The sequence below is a fragment of the Condylura cristata genome, unplaced genomic scaffold, assembly GCF_000260355.1.
Source record: "Condylura cristata isolate star-nosed mole 26May11 unplaced genomic scaffold, ConCri1.0 scaffold00002, whole genome shotgun sequence".
Taxonomy (NCBI): domain Eukaryota; kingdom Metazoa; phylum Chordata; class Mammalia; order Eulipotyphla; family Talpidae; genus Condylura; species Condylura cristata.
The window spans coordinates 3,842,338-3,860,568 of record NW_004567103.1 but is presented as its reverse complement, the minus strand read 5'-3'; the positions used below and the strand labels follow the sequence as shown (position 1 = coordinate 3,860,568).

The window sequence follows — 18,231 nt, the reverse complement described above, 5'->3', positions numbered from 1 at the left end:
GGGCAGGCGGGGATTGAACTCAGGCGGAAGTGGCTTAAGCTTCTCAGTGCAGCACTTTAATCCACTGTGCCACCAGGGAGGGCCCATGTGTCTGAGCATTTTTAAGCCAACTGTTTAGCTATAAATATCAGATGCTTTGACTTTATTTGGGAGGGAGGGAGGGTGAGTGGACATTTTTATGGAATAATTCAGGTAAATGTGTTAATGATGTATTTCTAATAGGGCAAAAAAGACGTGGCTCAAATTTTCAACAATATTCTCAGAAGACAAATTGGTACAAGAACTCCTACTGTGGAATACATCTGCACCCAGCAGAATATTTTGTTCATGTTATTGAAAGGGTACGTATAATGTGATAAAATTCACCTTCTCCGTTGAAAATAAGGGAAGATGGTCTTGGCAAGACCACAGTGGTAAACACAGGAAAGCCTGTTCCCGAAGTCGGGCCAGCTTCGTTCCCGGAGGCCTTGAGCACGCCTCCCCCGTAAAGCCAGCCTGAGAGCCAAGCTGAGTTTGAAAACGCCCGCGGAAGCATGAAGCTAGGTGGGTTGTGGGCCTTCAAGTCACGTGGCGCAACATCTGCAGAAGCACAGACATGGTAGTAGAAAGTAGAACAGTAACTCTTCTGTGGCCTCACTACTCTGCGAATGGAACCCCTGGCTGTCCACTTCAAGGCATCTGGGTAGGCCGCAGATGCGCCCTGCGGCGGCACGTGCTGCCTGGCCAGCAGGGCCCGCTGAGGAAAGTGCGTGTTTACAAAGTAGAAGCCTTTGCTTTCTACCACGTGTCCACTCACTTACCCCACCCAACTTGGGTATGCTCAGAGCGAACTCCTGGAACTACTGTTGGGCTAGGCAGGCTTTTATGTGTGACAGACAGACAAAACCCTAAAAATGTAGTCCTTCTCCCTCGACGCCGAGCCTCCCTGGCTGGCAGAGCGCCTCCTATTGTCCGATCCCAGAGCCGTGTGCCAGCTCAGGCCTGGGTGTGCCCGCCTGTCCCCACGGCCGTGTGCCTTCAGGGCCGGCAGGCGCTGCGCTGGCGTGGCCGTGGGTGTGAACCAGCCTGCTTTTCTGTGCCAGCTTCATGCTGGCCTCTCTTCTGATTCATACCTCCGTGGTTTAGCACTTCCCCCAGGTTCAGACTAGTTCAGACAGCGCCTGAGTCAGTGCGTGTGTTGGATGCCAGCTTTGTATTTCCTTCTTTCTATTACTGTGTCTGCGTTGTTTCCTCAAATGTTGCCATACAGAACTTCTGGCATCTGATTTTTGTTGTATAAACTGGGAGTTGCATGTGTAAACACATCGTGAGTATTCTAAAATTTTGGTGTCTTAGCACAGTTTCCAGATGCTCCTGTGTATTTTTAGAGCCAGTATTTCCTTTTCTGTAGAAAGCAGTGGTTATTGATCCCACACTTAGTTAAAACCCAATCGACATTTTCATTTAGAATAACCAGGAGTATGATAGGAACCTCATTAAATGCCGCGTCAAGTAAAACTTAAAGTGTAAAATTGTCATCTGAGCTGACCAGAGTAGTCTTCAGCTAGGAAAGAGGGGTGGAGAAACAGGGAGAATATACGACATAAACCTGCAAGGAATAATCGTTGCGTCTTCTCCTGCCCACCCCCAGGCTCAGTGAGTTTCAGCTTGTCCCCGCGTCACACCCCTTCAGCGAGCCTCTCTGTTGCTTGATGCATACAGTGGTTTGTTTTGTTTTCTTTTAATATAATCATGTTACCACTTACAAAGCTTCCATTTCCTAATGCCTTCATTTTCATCTCTAAAAAGGTTATTTTCCAGTTTACTTCATTGATATTTAGTCCCGAGACTAAATTTCGTTGATAGGACTCAGGTCTCTTTTAAGCTATGATAATTCCTACCCTCTTTTTTTTTTTTTTTTTTTTAAGATTCATTTATTCATGCATACAGAATTGGGGTACAGGCCAGAGGTGCAGGGGTGATGAGAGGATTCACCAGAGACAGAGTGGGGAGCAGAACAGGCAGATCGACAAAGTACACCGCTGAGGGGAGCAGTGGGTGGGTCAAGAGAGTCTGCTGAGCCATGTGGTCACCTCCGGGGCAGGCGGGGATCGAACTCACGCTGAAGTGGCTGTAGCTCCTTAGTGCTGTGCTGTAACCGGCTGCGCCCCAGGGAGGGCCCGCTACCCTCTTTTTAAAACGTGTCATTTATTTATTGAAATTCCTGGGCCATTTATTCTGTAGAAGAATCACATTTGGATCTGCGTCCCTGGGGTTTCATGTTCAAGTTTATGTAGTTGTCATTTGTTCCACTCAGTTATCTGGTCCAGAGGGTTGATAAGATTCTGACTCAGCAGGATGGTGCCAGGCACTTCCTGCTGCCGGACCTGGCTGTCCCACTTCTGGTTCTGTTTAGATTAGTCAGTGGGTCCAGGTGGAAACTGTTTATCATAAAAATAGTTCCTCTTCGACCTTTTACCTACTGCCTATAGTATCCACAGAGGATCAAAGTTTAGTTTCAAGATGGCAATTTCCTAATTCTGTCACTCCTTTTCTGTATGCCAGTTTTTTTCTTTTACCATCACAATGACTTAGTTACCCCAAGAACAAGCTATATGGGAGACGCCAGATAAACGCTTGATTCTTTTTCACTTTGTTTGGTGCCATCACTTGGTGCCCTAACCATATCTTTGCATGAGCTCAGCGTGTCCATGTTGTCGTCTTTCACTTGCTTTATTGCTGTTGAAGTGCCGTTGTCCAGCGCCCTCCGGCCACCAGAGAGCCCGTAATCCCCGCCCAAGTCCATGACGCTCTCCCTCCACCCACCACCCCCTCGTTCTCACCCTTCCCCCTCCAAGCCATAATCTATGGTCAGCTTTCAAGAGTTACTTTTAAAGTTTGTCTTTGACCGTTTGTTTGGTTTATCTGTGTTCTGCATATAAGGCCACCCAGTGTTTATCTTTCTCTGGCTTGTTACTGTCTTCAGCGTCATGAACTCAAATTTTGAGGTTCCTTAAAATATATCTGATGTGTCCCAACTCACTGTAGTCATATATCCAAATTCTTCATCTAAACTGCCCACCCTGCGCCGGGGAGCTCGTTCGCATTGCTCCTGTGTCCTTTCGGTAGGACCTTCACTTGTCTTGGGTGGCTGCTCCCCGGTCTTTTTTTCCTCATCCCTGCCCCAGACCTGGGGAGACCCATCTCTTCTAGGAGTCCTGGGGGGCTACCACCGTTAAAGACATTTATACCTTCGTTGATTAAGTAGTGTACCCTGTTTTTACACAGTGGGCTTATCTGCTCTGGCCTTAAGTACCGCTGTTAGACGTTTGGGGAGTTTTGCTGTCACTAGTAGTAGACATTGCAAATAGTCTTGTTCCTAGAGTCCACCTGAAAGCAGTAGGGTTGTCACTGGTCACTTAAGTGTTAATGGCTCTCTGCTCTGCTGCTAACAGGTCTCTCCTTCCTTCCATAACTGTTTGTTTGCCTTGGAGGGCAGTGCTGGCTTGTGGCTTAGTCATTTAAGACAAGCTCAACAAGACAGACTACCATCAAAACCTGCCCGGCTTGCCCCAAACCATCTGCCCTGCCTTTCAAGTCTGCTGCTTATTAAAGATCAGTGGAGATGAATTATATGATCAGCTGTTTTGTGAGCAGACATTTTAATCACCAACGAGCCAATCAGCATTCTAGCCGTCACGCCAGAAGTGAGGCAGGAATGTAGCTCCGGTTGGCCGGGATCTGTGCGAGCTTGTGCAGCAGCAGGACGGTGTAGCTAGTGGTGCTGCAGGGTGTCGGGACAGAATGTGAGTCTGGGCCAAGAAGGCAAAGGCTGCAGAGGAGATGGCACTTAAGACTGAAGTTCCCGTGATTTAGACTTCACACGCGCAGGAAAAATGGAGCGTGGGAAGGAGTAAGCGCTGATTGGCAGCAGTGAGGAGCGGGATGCCCGTCAGACGGCTTCGGCTTTTGTCTTGTTCTTTTCCCACCATCACCCCTAATACTCCTTTGGCTGTTTCCCGCCCTTGTCCATCCTGCCCTTCTCCCCGCCCCCGGCTTCCACCCCCACAAAAGCCTCTTGTCAGCTATTGGTGTTCTTTGGTTTTTATAAGTATCTTACTTTTTGGTCAGATTATCTGCTGTGTCAGTGTCCCATATTTGTCTCTGTCATTCTGACTTGCTTTTTCAAGTTGCTGTGAAAGGCAACATTGCCTTTGCCTTTACAGCCGGTAGCCTTACCCTGTGGGGCAGGCCACACCAGTCCTCTGTCCTGGCGTCTCCTAGTGGTGGAGATAGCGCTGCACTGCAGAGCCTGTGATTTTTGACTTTGTGGCTTTATTCTTTGCACTTTCTTAAGGTAAATCCAGGTGGTCTTCTGTACTGGCCATCCCACTTACATTTCCATCAGCAGTGTAACAGGGGTCTTTGTCCACATCATCTCCAGCACTTGTTGGGGCGGGGGGTCTCTCAGGTGCTAGTTTCTGAGAGAACTGTGCTAGTCTCCCAGGTACGAGGCTTGTGTGACAGGGGGAGATGCATTGTATCCTGAGGAAACTGCACATTAAGCCCTAAAGCTTACCTTTATTTGATGAGCACAAAGAAATCATCTTAAACTCCTAAGCCACAGGTGCCGTTGATACTTATGTATGTTGGCTAAATTGGTTAAGACTAAGCATGAACAAAAGAGGTGGCGAGAGGTGCCTGCAGCCCTGCGGGATTCACAGCAGTGGGAACAGCAGGCAGATGAGACCAACCAACCTTAGAAAGAACGGGTGGCAGTGACGAGGGATCGGGGAAAGACGAAGTGAGGAGGTTTAGGCCTGTGACCTAACAGGACCTTCGAATGGCATGTTCTTATTTAATTTTGAATTAGTTGAAATTAAATAACTTTTCTAATTGAACCCTCAGTGCCATTAGCCAAAATCAAGTGCTTAGTGGCCACATCACGGACTGCACAACTGTAGACCCTTCCCCTGGGGCGGGGGCTCTGCAAGACCGTCCCAGGCCAGTGTCTCAGACAGCGGTGACGCCAAATCACAGCAACAAGAAGACGAGAGAAGCTTCTGTGGAGGGAGATGAGCTTTGTTTTTTGGCAGGTTGTGTTTATGGGGACTTCTGGCTGAAGTTACTCAGAGGCAGCAGAAAGGCCGAAGTACTTGCCATGGTGCCCTGGGCCAGGCCAAAGGCCCCGGACGTTCACCAGCCAAGGCCAGAGCCTGGAAGGAGCTGGGAGAGTTTGCTCTCTTTAAGGCACGAGATGCTACAGGCACTTGTCTTTGTTGTGGGATATTGGGGAGCCAGAGGCGAGTCGGGGAGGGGGAAGCTGTGGGACCCCCACACAGGCAACTTGGAAAGAAGCGGGGATAAGGCCGCACTGGCAGAGAGGTGGGACCCTGTGCAGAAGCTGGTGCCTGGCAGAAGGGAGAAGCCCACAGCGCTGAGGTGGGGGAGACTGTGAGCCCCGGTGGCCGCCAAGCAGGCCTCGGGCACTTGAAAAATCCCAGAAACCCAGCTTTTGACTTTGTGGGGTTTGCATGTTGCCAAGAGTCCTACAAGCACTATTTAGAGGATTGAATGGAAACAGCACGGTATGTACATGACCTGTAGAGAAATGTGTGTAGAGGCTGTGAATTTGGGAAACACGTTTGTTTCCTTTTGGCTTTCTGTTTCACTTTCCGTGTTTCTGAAGCATTGACAGTGCTACGTGTAAGACTAGCCCCTTTGAACGTGTGGCCCTGAACACTCCTTTCCAAGTCTTTGACACGATGAACTTCATTTGCACGATCACACTCGGTGTTGCTCTTCTTTGGGTCGAAGCAGGTGCTCCTCTCGGAGAGGCCCTTTATCACTGCCTTGCTCGGGCTCATCTGAAACTTGGCAAAATTTTGAAGTGCTTAGTGTTGGAGTTTTAAAAGGATAATCACGTTTGTTTGTTTCTCCTTTTGCAGGTATGAATCTCCAGAAATAGCTCTAAATTGTGGGATAATGTTAAGAGAATGCATCAGACATGAGCCACTTGCAAAAATCATTTTGTGGTCAGAACAGTTCTATGACTTCTTCAGATATGTTGAGATGTCAACATTTGACATAGCTTCAGATGCATTTGCCACGTTCAAGGTAACGAACTAAAGAACTCTGTTTACATACACCTGCCGGTCAAAGTAATAGATGTGCTATTGTTGCTAGTCTCTGCCCTCTGAGCTTCTACACGACTGCCCTCTAGTGGGAAAAGGGGGAGGGGTGCTAGAGAGTCACAGCAGAGCTTTTCAAAGGATGCAGACGGCAGTCTGAGGAGGTCCGTGAGAGGGGAAGTCCCACGGGTGAAGGGCTTGTCTGTGCCGTTACCCGTCAAGAACCACGTCTACATGCACAGCGCCGCCAGCTCCGGCTTCTGTGTAGTGACTGCAGAGCAGAGTCTGGTGGGCTTGGAGCTTACTGTGTTATACCAGTGTAAGGTTCTAGAAAATACTTTTTTTTTTTTTTTTTTTTTTTAAAGATAAACTTATGGCCCTCCCTGGTGGTGCAGCGGGTTAAAGTACAGCACTAAGAAGCTTAAGCCGCTTCCGCATGAGTTCGATTCCCGCCTGCCCCGAGGTGACCACATGGCGTGGCAGACCTCTCCTGACCCGCCCGCTGCTCCCCTCAGCAGTGGACTTCTTCGATCTGCCTGTTCTGCTCCCCTCTCTGTCCCTGGTGAATCTTCTCACCCTCCGCATCTCTGGTCTGTACCCCAATTCTATATGAATAAATAAATAAATCTTTTAAAAAAAAAAAGATAAACTTATGCATACAAGAACTGGGGTACAGGCAGAAGTATAGGGGTGAGAGAACTCACCAGAGACAGAGTGGGGAGCAGAACAGGGAGCTCTATTGAAACACACTGCTAAGGGGGGCAGTGGGGAGACAGGAGAGGTCTGCTGTGCCATGTGGGTCACCCCCCCAGCCAGGGATCAAACTCGTGCTGCAGTGGCTGCGAGCGGCCTCATAGTGCCGCCCTTGAACCTGTTGCACCACCAGGGAGGACCCTAGAAGATATTTCTAAAGAAATAAAATCTGAGCATTTTGGAAAGGAAGGTGTATGCCCAGAGGCGGCACAGATTCAGAGTCAGTCAGTACTGGTGCCATGTAGGTCAGCGGCTGGGTGTGCTGCTGGAGCTGGGCACATCCCCTCTGCTGGCGGCTAGGGCCCTGGTGTCCCCCAGGTGTGTGTGGTGGGCATCAGCTGTTAGGCTTGTTCTGTGGTGCAGCGAGACGACCTGTTGCGGTGGGTACGGCAGGAAGACTGACGCCAGCTGGAGTTTGGTGAGTGATTCACAGCAGTTCAGCGCCATCTCCATACGGTGCTGGGAGCCAGATGGCCGTCAGCCTGAGAGAGTTCCCGCAGGTCTCCTGCCAGGCTTTGTCCCCGCTGGATCCAGTTAAACATTTTTATTACTGACCAAAAAGGGATGCCCAGGCCTCCTTGCCTGGCGATAGCCGCGAAGCGCAGGCAGCAGGCAGCAGCAAGGCTGTGTAAAGGTCCAGAGGCCAGGATGTGGCCAGCAACGTGCAGACACCTGAGCTCCTCCCCTGAGGCCCGGCTGTGATAGGGGCTGTGGGAGTAAGGTGCCACAGACTACTGGCCCCAGTGGTTCCCAAGATAATGGTGACTGCAGTAACCCTGTGGCGGCAATAGCACTACCTCCTGTACAAGTAAGGAAAGTCAGACAGTAAATGGGGAAGCTAGAATTTGAACCCCGGCAACCTGTCTGGAGCCCACTCTGAAAAACAAAATTCTGGACGCGTCCAGTAAAGAAACTAAACAGTGAGACACTGCCAAGCCTTGCGGACATGTCCTGTGGCCTCAGGCGCTGCACCGTGGAGGGTAGACGGGAGATGGCGAGGACTCGGCCTGTCTTCCGAGAAGTGGTTAAAGCAAGGGCGTGCTTAGCGGGAACTGGGGCTTGCCTTGCGCGCACGGCCCTGTAGGAACTGGATTAAGCCTACTTGTGGTATCTGCCAGTTTCTGGAGGTAATCTGGGCATAGCTTTTTGCTCGAGCACAGAAGAACTTTCTGACTAACTCTTTGGGGCTCCAACGTTGAGCCACAAAGCTGGAAGAACTGAGTTTCTTGTCCTTGGATGTGGTCAGGCATCGGGCTGGAAACTGGACAGTAACTTGGGGCCTTGTGGAAGTCAGCCCTGGCGAGCCACTCTCCTTCAGGGAGTCCTGGCCTGTCTCGGGCAGCGGGTGTTGGGGGCCCAAGCTCACCTAGCCCTTAGAATTTCTTCAAACTCAGCCCACCTCCAAAGGTGGCTGTTGAATCCTTGGGACTTTCAGGAGGTTACCTGGGGTCTCAGCAGGTGGGAAATCAAATCCCACCCTTCCCCCTCGAACCCCCCGGCCCCTTCGTCTCTCGTTTCTTGGGTTCTGTCCCGCCAGTTTGAGCTCTCCCAAGCAAGCGTGTGGCTCTGGCCCCGGGTCTCATGGCTCTACTAAGGGAGGCCCCAGTTCCCACCTCTTTTTGCCAGTTCGCCTTCACTTTTTCTCGATGCTGTACTTAGTCATTAATTACAGACTTTCTGCGGATGTCAGCTCTTCCCTGCACCAAGCCTGCTTCACCAGGTCTCTCTGGTCTCTCCAAGGCCATCGAGGCCTGGTTCCTCCTTGGCAGGGGTTTGCTGGGTTTCCTGGTCCCTGAATCACATAGTAACAGACTCCCCTAGTAGGGGCTGTGGGAGCCACCCCCGTCTCGTGTATGGCCCACCTGTGAGCCTCATGCCCTTACTTGAGACACGTCCTTCAGGGTAGGTGGGCATCCCTCAGAGCCGCAGCGTGAGTCTGCCGCACCGGGTGCTGGAGAGCTTGCTGCCCGAGCAGGCCTGCCCAGGGCCCAGGGACACAGTTGGCGCCGCGGTCTCTGAGACGCCGTCTCTGGCCTTCTCTCCGATGGGACAGAGCAGTGAATGCCGGCGTCCCCCTTCCCTGTGCTTCCTCTCGTCAGTCTCCAGGTCAGTTTAGGCACAGGAAGCAGAAGTGGCAGCCAGTGTCTGTGGGTCCGGAGATTAGTCCTCGGTTTGCTCGCTGTGTCCCTTCACGCTTCTCGGCTCTGTTCCTGTCCTAGAGGCGCCTGCTCGGGGCGCCACAGAAATGTGGCAGTTAGAAGGTGGGGTGTGCCCTTCAACAGCAGGCTTGCCTCCGCCCCACCCCCCTAGGGCCCCCCCACGTCTGCACCCCAGGGCGGGTGCTAAATAACCGTGAATCTGCAGTCAGGAGGCACCAAGGCCTCTCTGATCCTGCTGTCTAATTCCCAAGGCTCTTTCCCTCCCCAGCCATTTGAACACCTGTGACTCTTTGGGGTGCAGTTAGAAGTCTCTGAAGGCCTACTTTGAAGATTGCAATGTGGTGCCGTCCCAGATACAATCCCTGATATTGTTAGTTCACTCATTCAGTTATTAAATGTTAAGTTCTTGCTTTGTGACGGGTGCTAGGAGTCAAAGCTTGGTAAGGGCAGTGATGACTCTCATATTCATAGAATTTATAGGCTAGCTCTCTCTTTTTTTTTAAGAAAAAGATTATTTTCTTATTTATTTCTCCATACAGAACTGGGTACAGGCCAGAGGTGCGGGGGCGGTGAGAGGACTCACCAGAGATGGAGCAGGGAGCGGAACAGGCAGATGAGGAAGTACACTGCTGAGGGGAGCAGCAGGGAGACAGGAGAGGTCTGCCGCGCCATGTGGGTCACTCCGGGGCAGGCGGGGATCAAACTGGCACCAAAGCGGCAGCCGCCAGCCTGCAGTGCCGCGTCCTGACCCGTTGCTGGGCTAGCTCTCTCTTACGGGAGCTTAACCCAGCGGGCGGCCCTAGCCTGACCAGGCGTTCATGCCACAGGCAGACTGAAGGGCCCCGTGCAGGCGATGCTCGAGGGGCGGCCTGTGAGGAGCCCTGGCAGGAAGCCTGGTGAGGAGCTCTGAGTAGGTGGCAGGAAAGCTCCTCGCCGATCTTCCCGGTGACCCAGATCCCGGGAGGAGCCGGCGCGCGCACGGTGCCCCCCTGCCCGTGGGCCGGGGCTTCCTCTGGCCGGTCCCCACGGCCAGTGTTGGCATTTGAATTTCCTTCAGGAAGCATTCGTCCCCTGTAACTTGGGTGAACTTCCACGCCAACAGCAAAGAAAGTAAGATCTGAGAGCTGTTGTGGAGGCGCCTTGTCCGCCTGCCCCGGGTAGGCAGCTCTGCGCACTTGTGTCCATGACTGGCACTCCTGCTGCGACACGATTCTCACTCCCACTGGATACTGAGCCACGTCTGGGGCTGGCACCTGGGTCCTTGAAAGAGGACACGTCTCTTTGTCTGTGGACTCCAGCGGCTAGAACTTTCTGGCACATAGTAGGTGTTTTCGAATGATCTGTGTTTCCAGAGAAACCCACTGGGTGCAGCTTTAGCTCTGCGGATGCTGCATTTTTGCAGCAGCAGTCTGGCCACTTAGCCAGCAGTGTGCTTTGGTGGCACCTTTGATTTTGTATTTTTTTGGAAAAGGATTTATTATGCATACAAGGCCAGAGATGCGGAAGGTGAGAGGACTCACCAGAGACAGAGTGGGGAGCAGAACAGGCGGATCCACTGAAACACACTGCTGAGGGGAGCAGCGGGGAGACAGGAGAGGCCTGCTGCGCCCTGGGGTCCCTCCCTGGCCGGATTGGACTTAAGCCTCAGCCACTAGGATGATAGCTGCCTAGTGCTGGGACTTAACCCCGTGCGCCACCAAGGAGGCCCATGGTGGCTTTTTTTTTTTTTTTTTTTTTTAAGTTTCTATCTTTGAAAAAAAGTGGCACCATAAATCAACCTGAGTGTAATTGAACTCAGGGGCTCAGCACGGACTCTTCACTATTTCCAACACCAGCAGTGTTGTGGCTTTTACCACAGCTGTTCCTGGCACTTCCCTTCACAGCTCTGTTCCAGTCTGTATTTCTATCCCTTTGTGTTTGTATTTTCATTTTACCTTCTACGAGCTAGGGACCTGTGACTAGTCAGAATAATTGAAATCCCAATTTCAGTAGTTAGTGATTTTATTGCTCGTCTGTAGAATCAGTGTTTCCGATACCGCTCCTACTCGTGTCACCTTAAGCACAGCAATTTTTAGCAACAGTTTTTACTAGGTAAAATGTCGTGAGGATTTTTGGTGTTCTTTTTTTCTAAAAGAACTTGAATGCGAAACAGTTGTAAAAATTATATTTTCTTTTTCTAGGATTTACTTACAAGACATAAATTGCTCAGTGCAGAATTTTTGGAACAGCATTATGACAGAGTAAGTATATGAAATACTACTTTAAAAGCACATTGTGTGGATTTTGTTATTGGAAATGATTTAAATTGGATTTTATACCAGAATATTTGTTGTTCATAGATAATGCATTTAAAGGGTACTTTAATCAGTTCTCTACTGAAACACAGTGTAGTATGTTACTTGGTCAGAAACAAAAAGATACTTTTTGATTGGCACGTTGCCCTCCCCACCTTTGCTGGCTGGAGAGGTGGGACGAAAGCTCCCTGCTGCTGGCTGACTGATACAGGAAGGTGCTGCCTGACCATGCTTCCTGCCTCCCTGCTGCTCACCTGGGAGGAGGTGGCCTCTGGGGGAGCCGCTGGGGGCAGTGGCCGAGGCGGCTCCTGTCTGTGCGGTGCAGGCCTCACTGTAGATGGCAATGTTGGCCCCTTCCAGACTTCTGCTCAGTCTGACAGCACCTCAGTGCCCTGACGGCCAGCTGGTGTCTTGTGCCCCCAGCGGCCTGGGCAGCAGCCCGAACTGCCGCGTTGTTTGGCCTGATAGGTGCTCCTGGAGAGGCCATGGCAGCAGCCCTCGGCGCTCCTGCAGGTGGCTCAGGCAGCTGGCACTGCTACTCAATTGACTTTTTGGAATTCTGGGTAATAATACTGTGTTGCCTTCTTCGCTGCTCAACTAGCTTGCAAGGCTCTTGGAGGCAAAGCATGCTTCTGTTTGTCCGTTCTGCCTGCATGTCCCGTCCGTCCCCAGGGACATACGACGAAATGCGGCGTGTACAGTCAGACCTTCAGAAACAGCCTCACGTGACTTGCCCATGGCTGGTCATTTTTGTCTCTGCCCGTGTGTGTCTGAATACAGGCGTTGCCTCCCACCTGTGTGAGTGTGGATGGGCAGCCACAGTGCCTGTGGCCAGTCAGAGTAGGCTCGGGCCAGGCGCCTGGGGTCTGGCCTCGCACCCTGCCGCACAGCAGCTCACTCTTGATTTGTACTGCCCTGTAGTCCCAAAGCTTTTTTCCCTCCAAGCACACCAGTATCTTAATGTCAAGCTTGTCACAGATAGAAGCTCACCGATTTCTGAGACTTTTACTGCAGCAGTGACGTTTAACTTCGTAGTTCAATATTCTCCCTCCTGTTATTAATGGATGATGTCAGTGGGAATTTAGAAAAATTTATGTGAGGTCTCTAACAAAAATGTCTGGTCAGTTAGAGCCAACAGAGGGGAGGGGTGGGTAATTTAAATTAAGCAAGGGGTCAGGCTGTGACCCAGAAGTGCACATCTAAAATCTTAGCCGCTTGGGCTCCGAACAAGCAAAGCATCGAGAGAAGCAAAAGCAGTGAAGGAATCACACGTCTGCAAAGCGAAGCTTTTGCGCCTGGCGCTCTGAAGAAACTTGTCAGCACTGGCACAAATCATCCCTTGGCGTTCAGAAGGGGCAAAAATGCATGTCAGGCACATGGCCTCAGGCAACCCTGCAGGGAACAAATAGGACTGGAGGTGAAGTTGGTCCCCGGAAGCGAGCCCAGGGGCCAGCGTGGCTTTGCTCCGGCCCAGGAGTGAAAGCTGACAGATGGGCGGCGGGCAGTCTCAGGGGCTGCAGGCCCTTCCCTGGAGAAGGGTTCCTGGCCGCCAGGCTTACCCCAGGAGAGGCGCAGAAAAGCTGAATGTGCACCGTCAGGAGCTGAAGTTGACACAGTCTTCTGACCGAGGTGGATCTCACTGTTGAGATTGTCGTGTGAGGAGAAGCCAGGCTCAGCGAGGCTCAAGGCCTGTCTAAGAGAACAGTCGGCCCTGGTCACACTCGGGTGACAGCCCCACCCTGCGGAGCTGAGCGGGAGGAGGCGTGCGCAGGCCATGGCCGTCTGAAAGCCTCTCCTACCGGGCCAGGCCCTCGGGGCTGCGGGGACAGCTGAAGTGGTGCCCAGGCGAATTTCTTTGCAGTACACGAGTGAGGAAGAAACAGAGCGCTAACCCCGGCCGTCTGAAGCGCCCCTCCCCGCGTGCCTTGAACGTAGCCCGGCCCGTGCGTCCCTCCCCGCCTTAATCTGCTGCTGTCCTCGCTGTGCAGGACGCAGATCCTGCCAGGGACGCCATGTGCACATCCAGTGGACACTGGTCACCTCTCATTCTCCAGGCCCTCGCCCACCCATGTTCTTCCTTTCTTGCCCCCAAGAAAACATTTTTCCTGTTTTGGGAAGAAATTTCCCAAATTTGATAAGCCCTGTGTTCTCTGGGACATCTGTCTCTCCTGTTTTAATTACATTCTCTTCTTGCTTGACAAACTCAGAGAACAGGTAACTTCTCTTTGTGGCTGTGCTTTGATTAATGGAGTTGTGAAAATAGTAATTTTCTAATCTGAACATCAAGAAGTGAGAGTTGGCTCCACAGCGGGGGAGACCGTGGCCCGTGCGTGGGGGTCTGAGGTGGCAGCACGGGACCGAGGTACCTGTGGGCTTGAACGGAACTGGAAGGGGCCACAGGTCCCAGGGGCCCTCCCAGGAGGAACCAGCAGCTTCCTCCAGGCCTCACGCACTGCATCAGAGGATGCACGGGAAGCGGGAGCCGGCAGGCTTTGTGGCGTGAGGGCGGTACTCCACTTTGATGACGGTGTCTGCAGCCTTGAAAAAGCAGCTCCACCAACACGTGTTTTCTTGTCTTTTAGTTCTTCAGCGAATATGAGAAGTTACTTCATTCGGAAAACTACGTGACGAAAAGACAGTCCCTCAAGGTACGGGGCTTGTTTTATCTTGTGGAGTTTCTTTCTTTTCAGCCCATGTTGAGCTTTTTTATTTGCAGAAAGGGAGCTATGCTGGTCTGTGCCGTAGACTCGGGTGGGGCACGTCCATCGTGGGCAGGTTTATGTGGGAGGACTCTTGAGTGCCCCGTGCACGGTGCCTGCCCGCCTCGGGAGTTAGAGATGCCAAAACGGAGTAGAAAATTGTGAAGAGGAATCTATCTCTCAGCAATGCAGCGTTTTAGACGTTGAAGTTTATTTTTAAAACCCAGGGTCATAGCCAGTGGATGCAGGCACTGCGGTGGTGTCTCTCCAGAGCTGCCGACAGGTCCAGGAATAAGATGTGACCAGATTGATCCGTGTAAGATTTAAAATTTTCAAAGGGTTGGCAAACCACAGTCCACGGTGAAAACCCGCTCGCAGTCTGGTAACAAAAACTCGGACGCCTGTGTGGATTGTGCCGGGGTGAACCTGTCTGGTGAACCTGTCTGGTGAGACCGGCCCCTGCCTTGGGCCGCTGTTCCTCGGCAGCTGTCGGTGGAGCTTCCCCTCCACTTTCCTGGCGGCTGCCTGTCTCCACCGCCACATGATTCAGTGCAGGCCCCGGCTCAAAACGAGGCGCCCTCTGCCAAGGGCCTGGTGGTGTCTGAGGGCCAAACGAGCGCCCCTCCCACACGCGGCCGGGTGAGCAGCCGGGTGACGCAGTGGCTCCCCCGGCCGGCGGGCGGGCAGGCGGGCTTGCTGTGGGTGGGAGCTTCCCTCTTCGTGGGAGGAGGGGGCAGTTTTTTCTTACTTGCACATCAATAAGCTGTGGCCAAAGCCTGCCTTCTTGGGCTGCTTGCATAAGGAGCGAAGCTTTCAGGACCTTCCTGCTCCTTGAGAAGCGCCCGGCGGGGCTCCCCTCGGCAGTTCCTTCCACGGGTGGCACCTGAACATGGGGTTTCATTGACTAATTACGCCAAGGTTGGTAGTTCATTAACAGGAGCTTCGAGAACTTACCTTCTGCACATGGCCTCTGGTGGGTTTTTAGTGAGTGAGGCGAACGCACCTGAGAGAACAGGCCTCGTCCCATCTCCTTCCCCCACCCCCATGCGCCCCATGTCGCACGCCCTGCAGGGCCACACCCCCAGAGGCGAGGAGGGTGTCAGGTGCCCACAGTGCCCTGCGCTTGCCATCAGTGTGCGTGAATGGCTGCGGGACCTCTGATTTTTCTTGAAATCTAATGATAATACAAGCGTACTTGTTTCGCTGTCTCCTCAGCTTCTTGGAGAACTGCTGTTAGACAGACACAACTTCACAATTATGACAAAATACATCAGTAAACCCGAGAACCTCAAGTTAATGATGAACCTTCTACGGGATAAAAGTCGTAACATCCAGTTTGAGGCCTTCCACGTGTTTAAGGTAGAGTGCCTGCCTGGGCCCTCTGCAGTGGCGGCCTCGGGCCTCGTCACCAGCATCCAGCAGAACCGACCCAGAACGGCCCTCGGCCACCGGCGCGCAGGGGGACCATCCTCACCTCCCCGTGAAGGTTTATTCTAAAACCAGAATCTGTGTTTTCTGCCAGCTGCTGAGTTTCAGAGCATGAATGGCAGAGTCTCCTGAGGCAAAGCCTCTGCACCGATGCCCTCCCCCCGCCGCGGGCCGGGGGCCGTGGCCGGGGACGCCGTGGCCCTGGGTCCTGTTCTTCCCCGGGCTGATGGCGCTCTCTCTCCACGCAGGTGTTTGTGGCCAACCCCAACAAGACGCAGCCCATCCTGGACATCCTCCTCAAGAACCAGGCCAAGCTCATAGAGTTCCTCAGCAAGTTCCAGAATGACAGGACCGAGGACGAACAGTTTAACGATGAGAAGACCTATTTAGTTAAACAGATCAGGGATTTGAAGAGACCAGCTCAGCAAGAAGCCTAATTCCCAATAAACACCTACAATATTAAATCCAGATTCAGCATTTGCTGGTAGCTATTCCGCATCAGGCGCTCTTACCGATTCATGAGGAACATTACTGCTAATCTGCTGTTAAGTGAACGGTTTTTCCTTTTACCTATTTTGTTTCTTAGTCCGAGTTGGAGAACGTAGCTGCTGCTTCCTTGCACACTAGAGCACACGTGGACTTTTCTTGATCTTTGTGTCATTTCAGAAATCCAGGACTCCGTGGCTGTGGAGTTCGGAAGGTGGCTGGTTCCTGAGGGCGAAGGTCTGGGTGGTTGTGGGACGAGGGCAGGGTGCGGCTTTCTCACACCGCACGGCTCCCTCTCCCCGCTAACAGGCTGCTGCTGGCTGCCTGGCCAGGTCGCCGCCTTCACTGAGGAGGACTGGGGCTCTGGGCAGTCAGGGCGGCAGCTGCATCGAAGAGGAGAGCTTTGGGGCAGTAAAGTTGATAGGAGAATGAATGATGCCGAGACTTAGCAACCTCTCAGAGTGTGACGCTTCACAAGGTCAGGAGGAAAATGTAAATATGCTTTCACAGCTTTCTAGAACTTTTTGACATTGAAGGGTATTTGTTAATTTTACTTTTTGAAGGTATTTTAAAAGAGTAGCTCTAGGATGACACCTTGCATTTCATTTCAACGATGCTTACAGGTTTCTTTTGTATATAATTCTTAGAATGCTCATTTCTTTTAAATGATTTAATTTGTACAGCAGAGGAATGTTATTGTATTAGTATGTAACTATTACCTAATATTGAGTTTTTGCAAAAAATGAATGCTCATATGTAATTGAAATACTTCAAATCACATGAAAATGCTAATTGAACTTTACGTACCACAGCATTAAAAGGAGAAAGTAGCCCAATCTTTGTATTCAGTTACGAGCAGGGCGCCGCCCGGCTCGGTCAGCGCGCCCTGTGTGACGGTGGCCTCACTCCCACGAGCGGGGCTTGGCGACCTCTGGGAGCGGTGCGGATTCCGCTAAATCAGTGCTGATGAGGCGCGCCTAGAGCGCCTTTCCTTCCTCAGAGTAAGCGCGGTAGCTGTGAGCGCGGGTGGCCGAGACTCGGCTTCGCGGCGGGGGGAAGAGTCCTTCGTAGTCAGAGGGGTCCTCTGGGGAGTTGTATTTTTTTTAAATGTCCTGTTCCTTAATGCTGCAAGTTATCAGTATTTATAAAGTAACTGATGTTGCACCTCTTTTTTTTTGTTACTGTGCCCACAGCTGAACACCATGATCTAGAATAGGTCCACACCGTGTTCTAGAATCTGTCCATGTGAAGTGACTAGAATGGCCTCTGTACATCGTAGTGATGCAAAGATCACCACTAACAACTTACAACTCAGAGTTTGCCAGTTCGAATTCAGCATGGCTGCAGCTGATTAAAAAGTTTCTATAATTATTCTTTGCTAGCCTCTCTTACTAATGACTTATTTATCAGCCAGTAAAGTGAAACCCCCAAAGGGTGTTGCAGCAAGTTTGAAAACCCCCCAGGAACAACAGTTAGGAAACTAGCACCAGAAACATAGGCATATTTTATTGTATAAAATGGCACCTGCATCGCAGCTGTCCCCTGAGACTGTCTTACCAGATGTGTGTCAGGTGACTCCGTGTGTGGGGGGGGGTGCACGGGGTGGGGCGGAGCGGAGTCTGGGCCCAGTGGCCAGGGGCACCGGCAGACTTGGAAGCAGGAGGCACCTCGAGGACAGGGCGCGGCCCCCACAGCCCGGCGTGCAGAGAGCGCCACAGCCACACTGGCCTCTGGCTCCCTGTTGTGGGGTTTTTGTTGTTCATTTGCTTTTAAACAAAAATGTGATTCGGAGTTGAAAGTTGCATCTGAGGCTATGATCATTTAATATATATTACCAAAACCGTTGTGCTAGAAGTGGCTTCTCCTTGTGTTATAAAGGTTTGATTTTACGTGAGTCAGTTACTGGGTGTGATTTTTAACCCCTAAACAGGTGGAGATGTATACAGTTGTTAACGATGCCATAAAGCATTTCCTTTCTCCTAAGAAAAGTAAATTTCTTATTGGAATATCTGGCTGGCCCTGTAATTTAAATTAAAATAAAATTTTGGAGAAACAGCGCCGTCCTCTCGTGTCTCTCAGTGTCGCAGGCGCCGCTGTCACGGACCCTGAACTCGCCCAAGGTTTTCTTTGTGGCGTCAGGAGTGGGGCTCCGTTGCCTCCGCGCAGACCAGTTGGGGGCGCAGGCCCTGTCCGGGCTTCCGTGCCCCTCGTGTGGCCCCACCCCAGGGAGAGCCCCGCAGGCATCTGGGGGTTCCTGGGGCCCAGGGCGCCCGTGTCACGCGGCTCCTGCAGGAGTCTCCCT

At 51.8% G+C, this 18,231-nt stretch overlaps 1 protein-coding gene across 1 annotated transcript in view; it reads left to right on the top strand.

The window, feature by feature from the left end:
• Window positions 1-17,985, top strand: part of CAB39 (calcium binding protein 39) — a 41,789-nt gene extending 23,804 nt beyond the window's left edge. Inside the window, exons 3-8 of the mRNA XM_004674209.2 lie at window positions 223-341; window positions 5,928-6,096; window positions 11,203-11,262; window positions 13,899-13,964; window positions 15,231-15,374; window positions 15,692-17,985. Of these exons, the coding sequence (XP_004674266.1) occupies window positions 223-341; window positions 5,928-6,096; window positions 11,203-11,262; window positions 13,899-13,964; window positions 15,231-15,374; window positions 15,692-15,880 (747 nt within the window). The 3' untranslated portion in view covers window positions 15,881-17,985. The remainder of the gene's footprint in view (window positions 1-222; window positions 342-5,927; window positions 6,097-11,202; window positions 11,263-13,898; window positions 13,965-15,230; window positions 15,375-15,691) is intronic.
• Window positions 17,986-18,231: the final 246 nt, after the last annotated feature.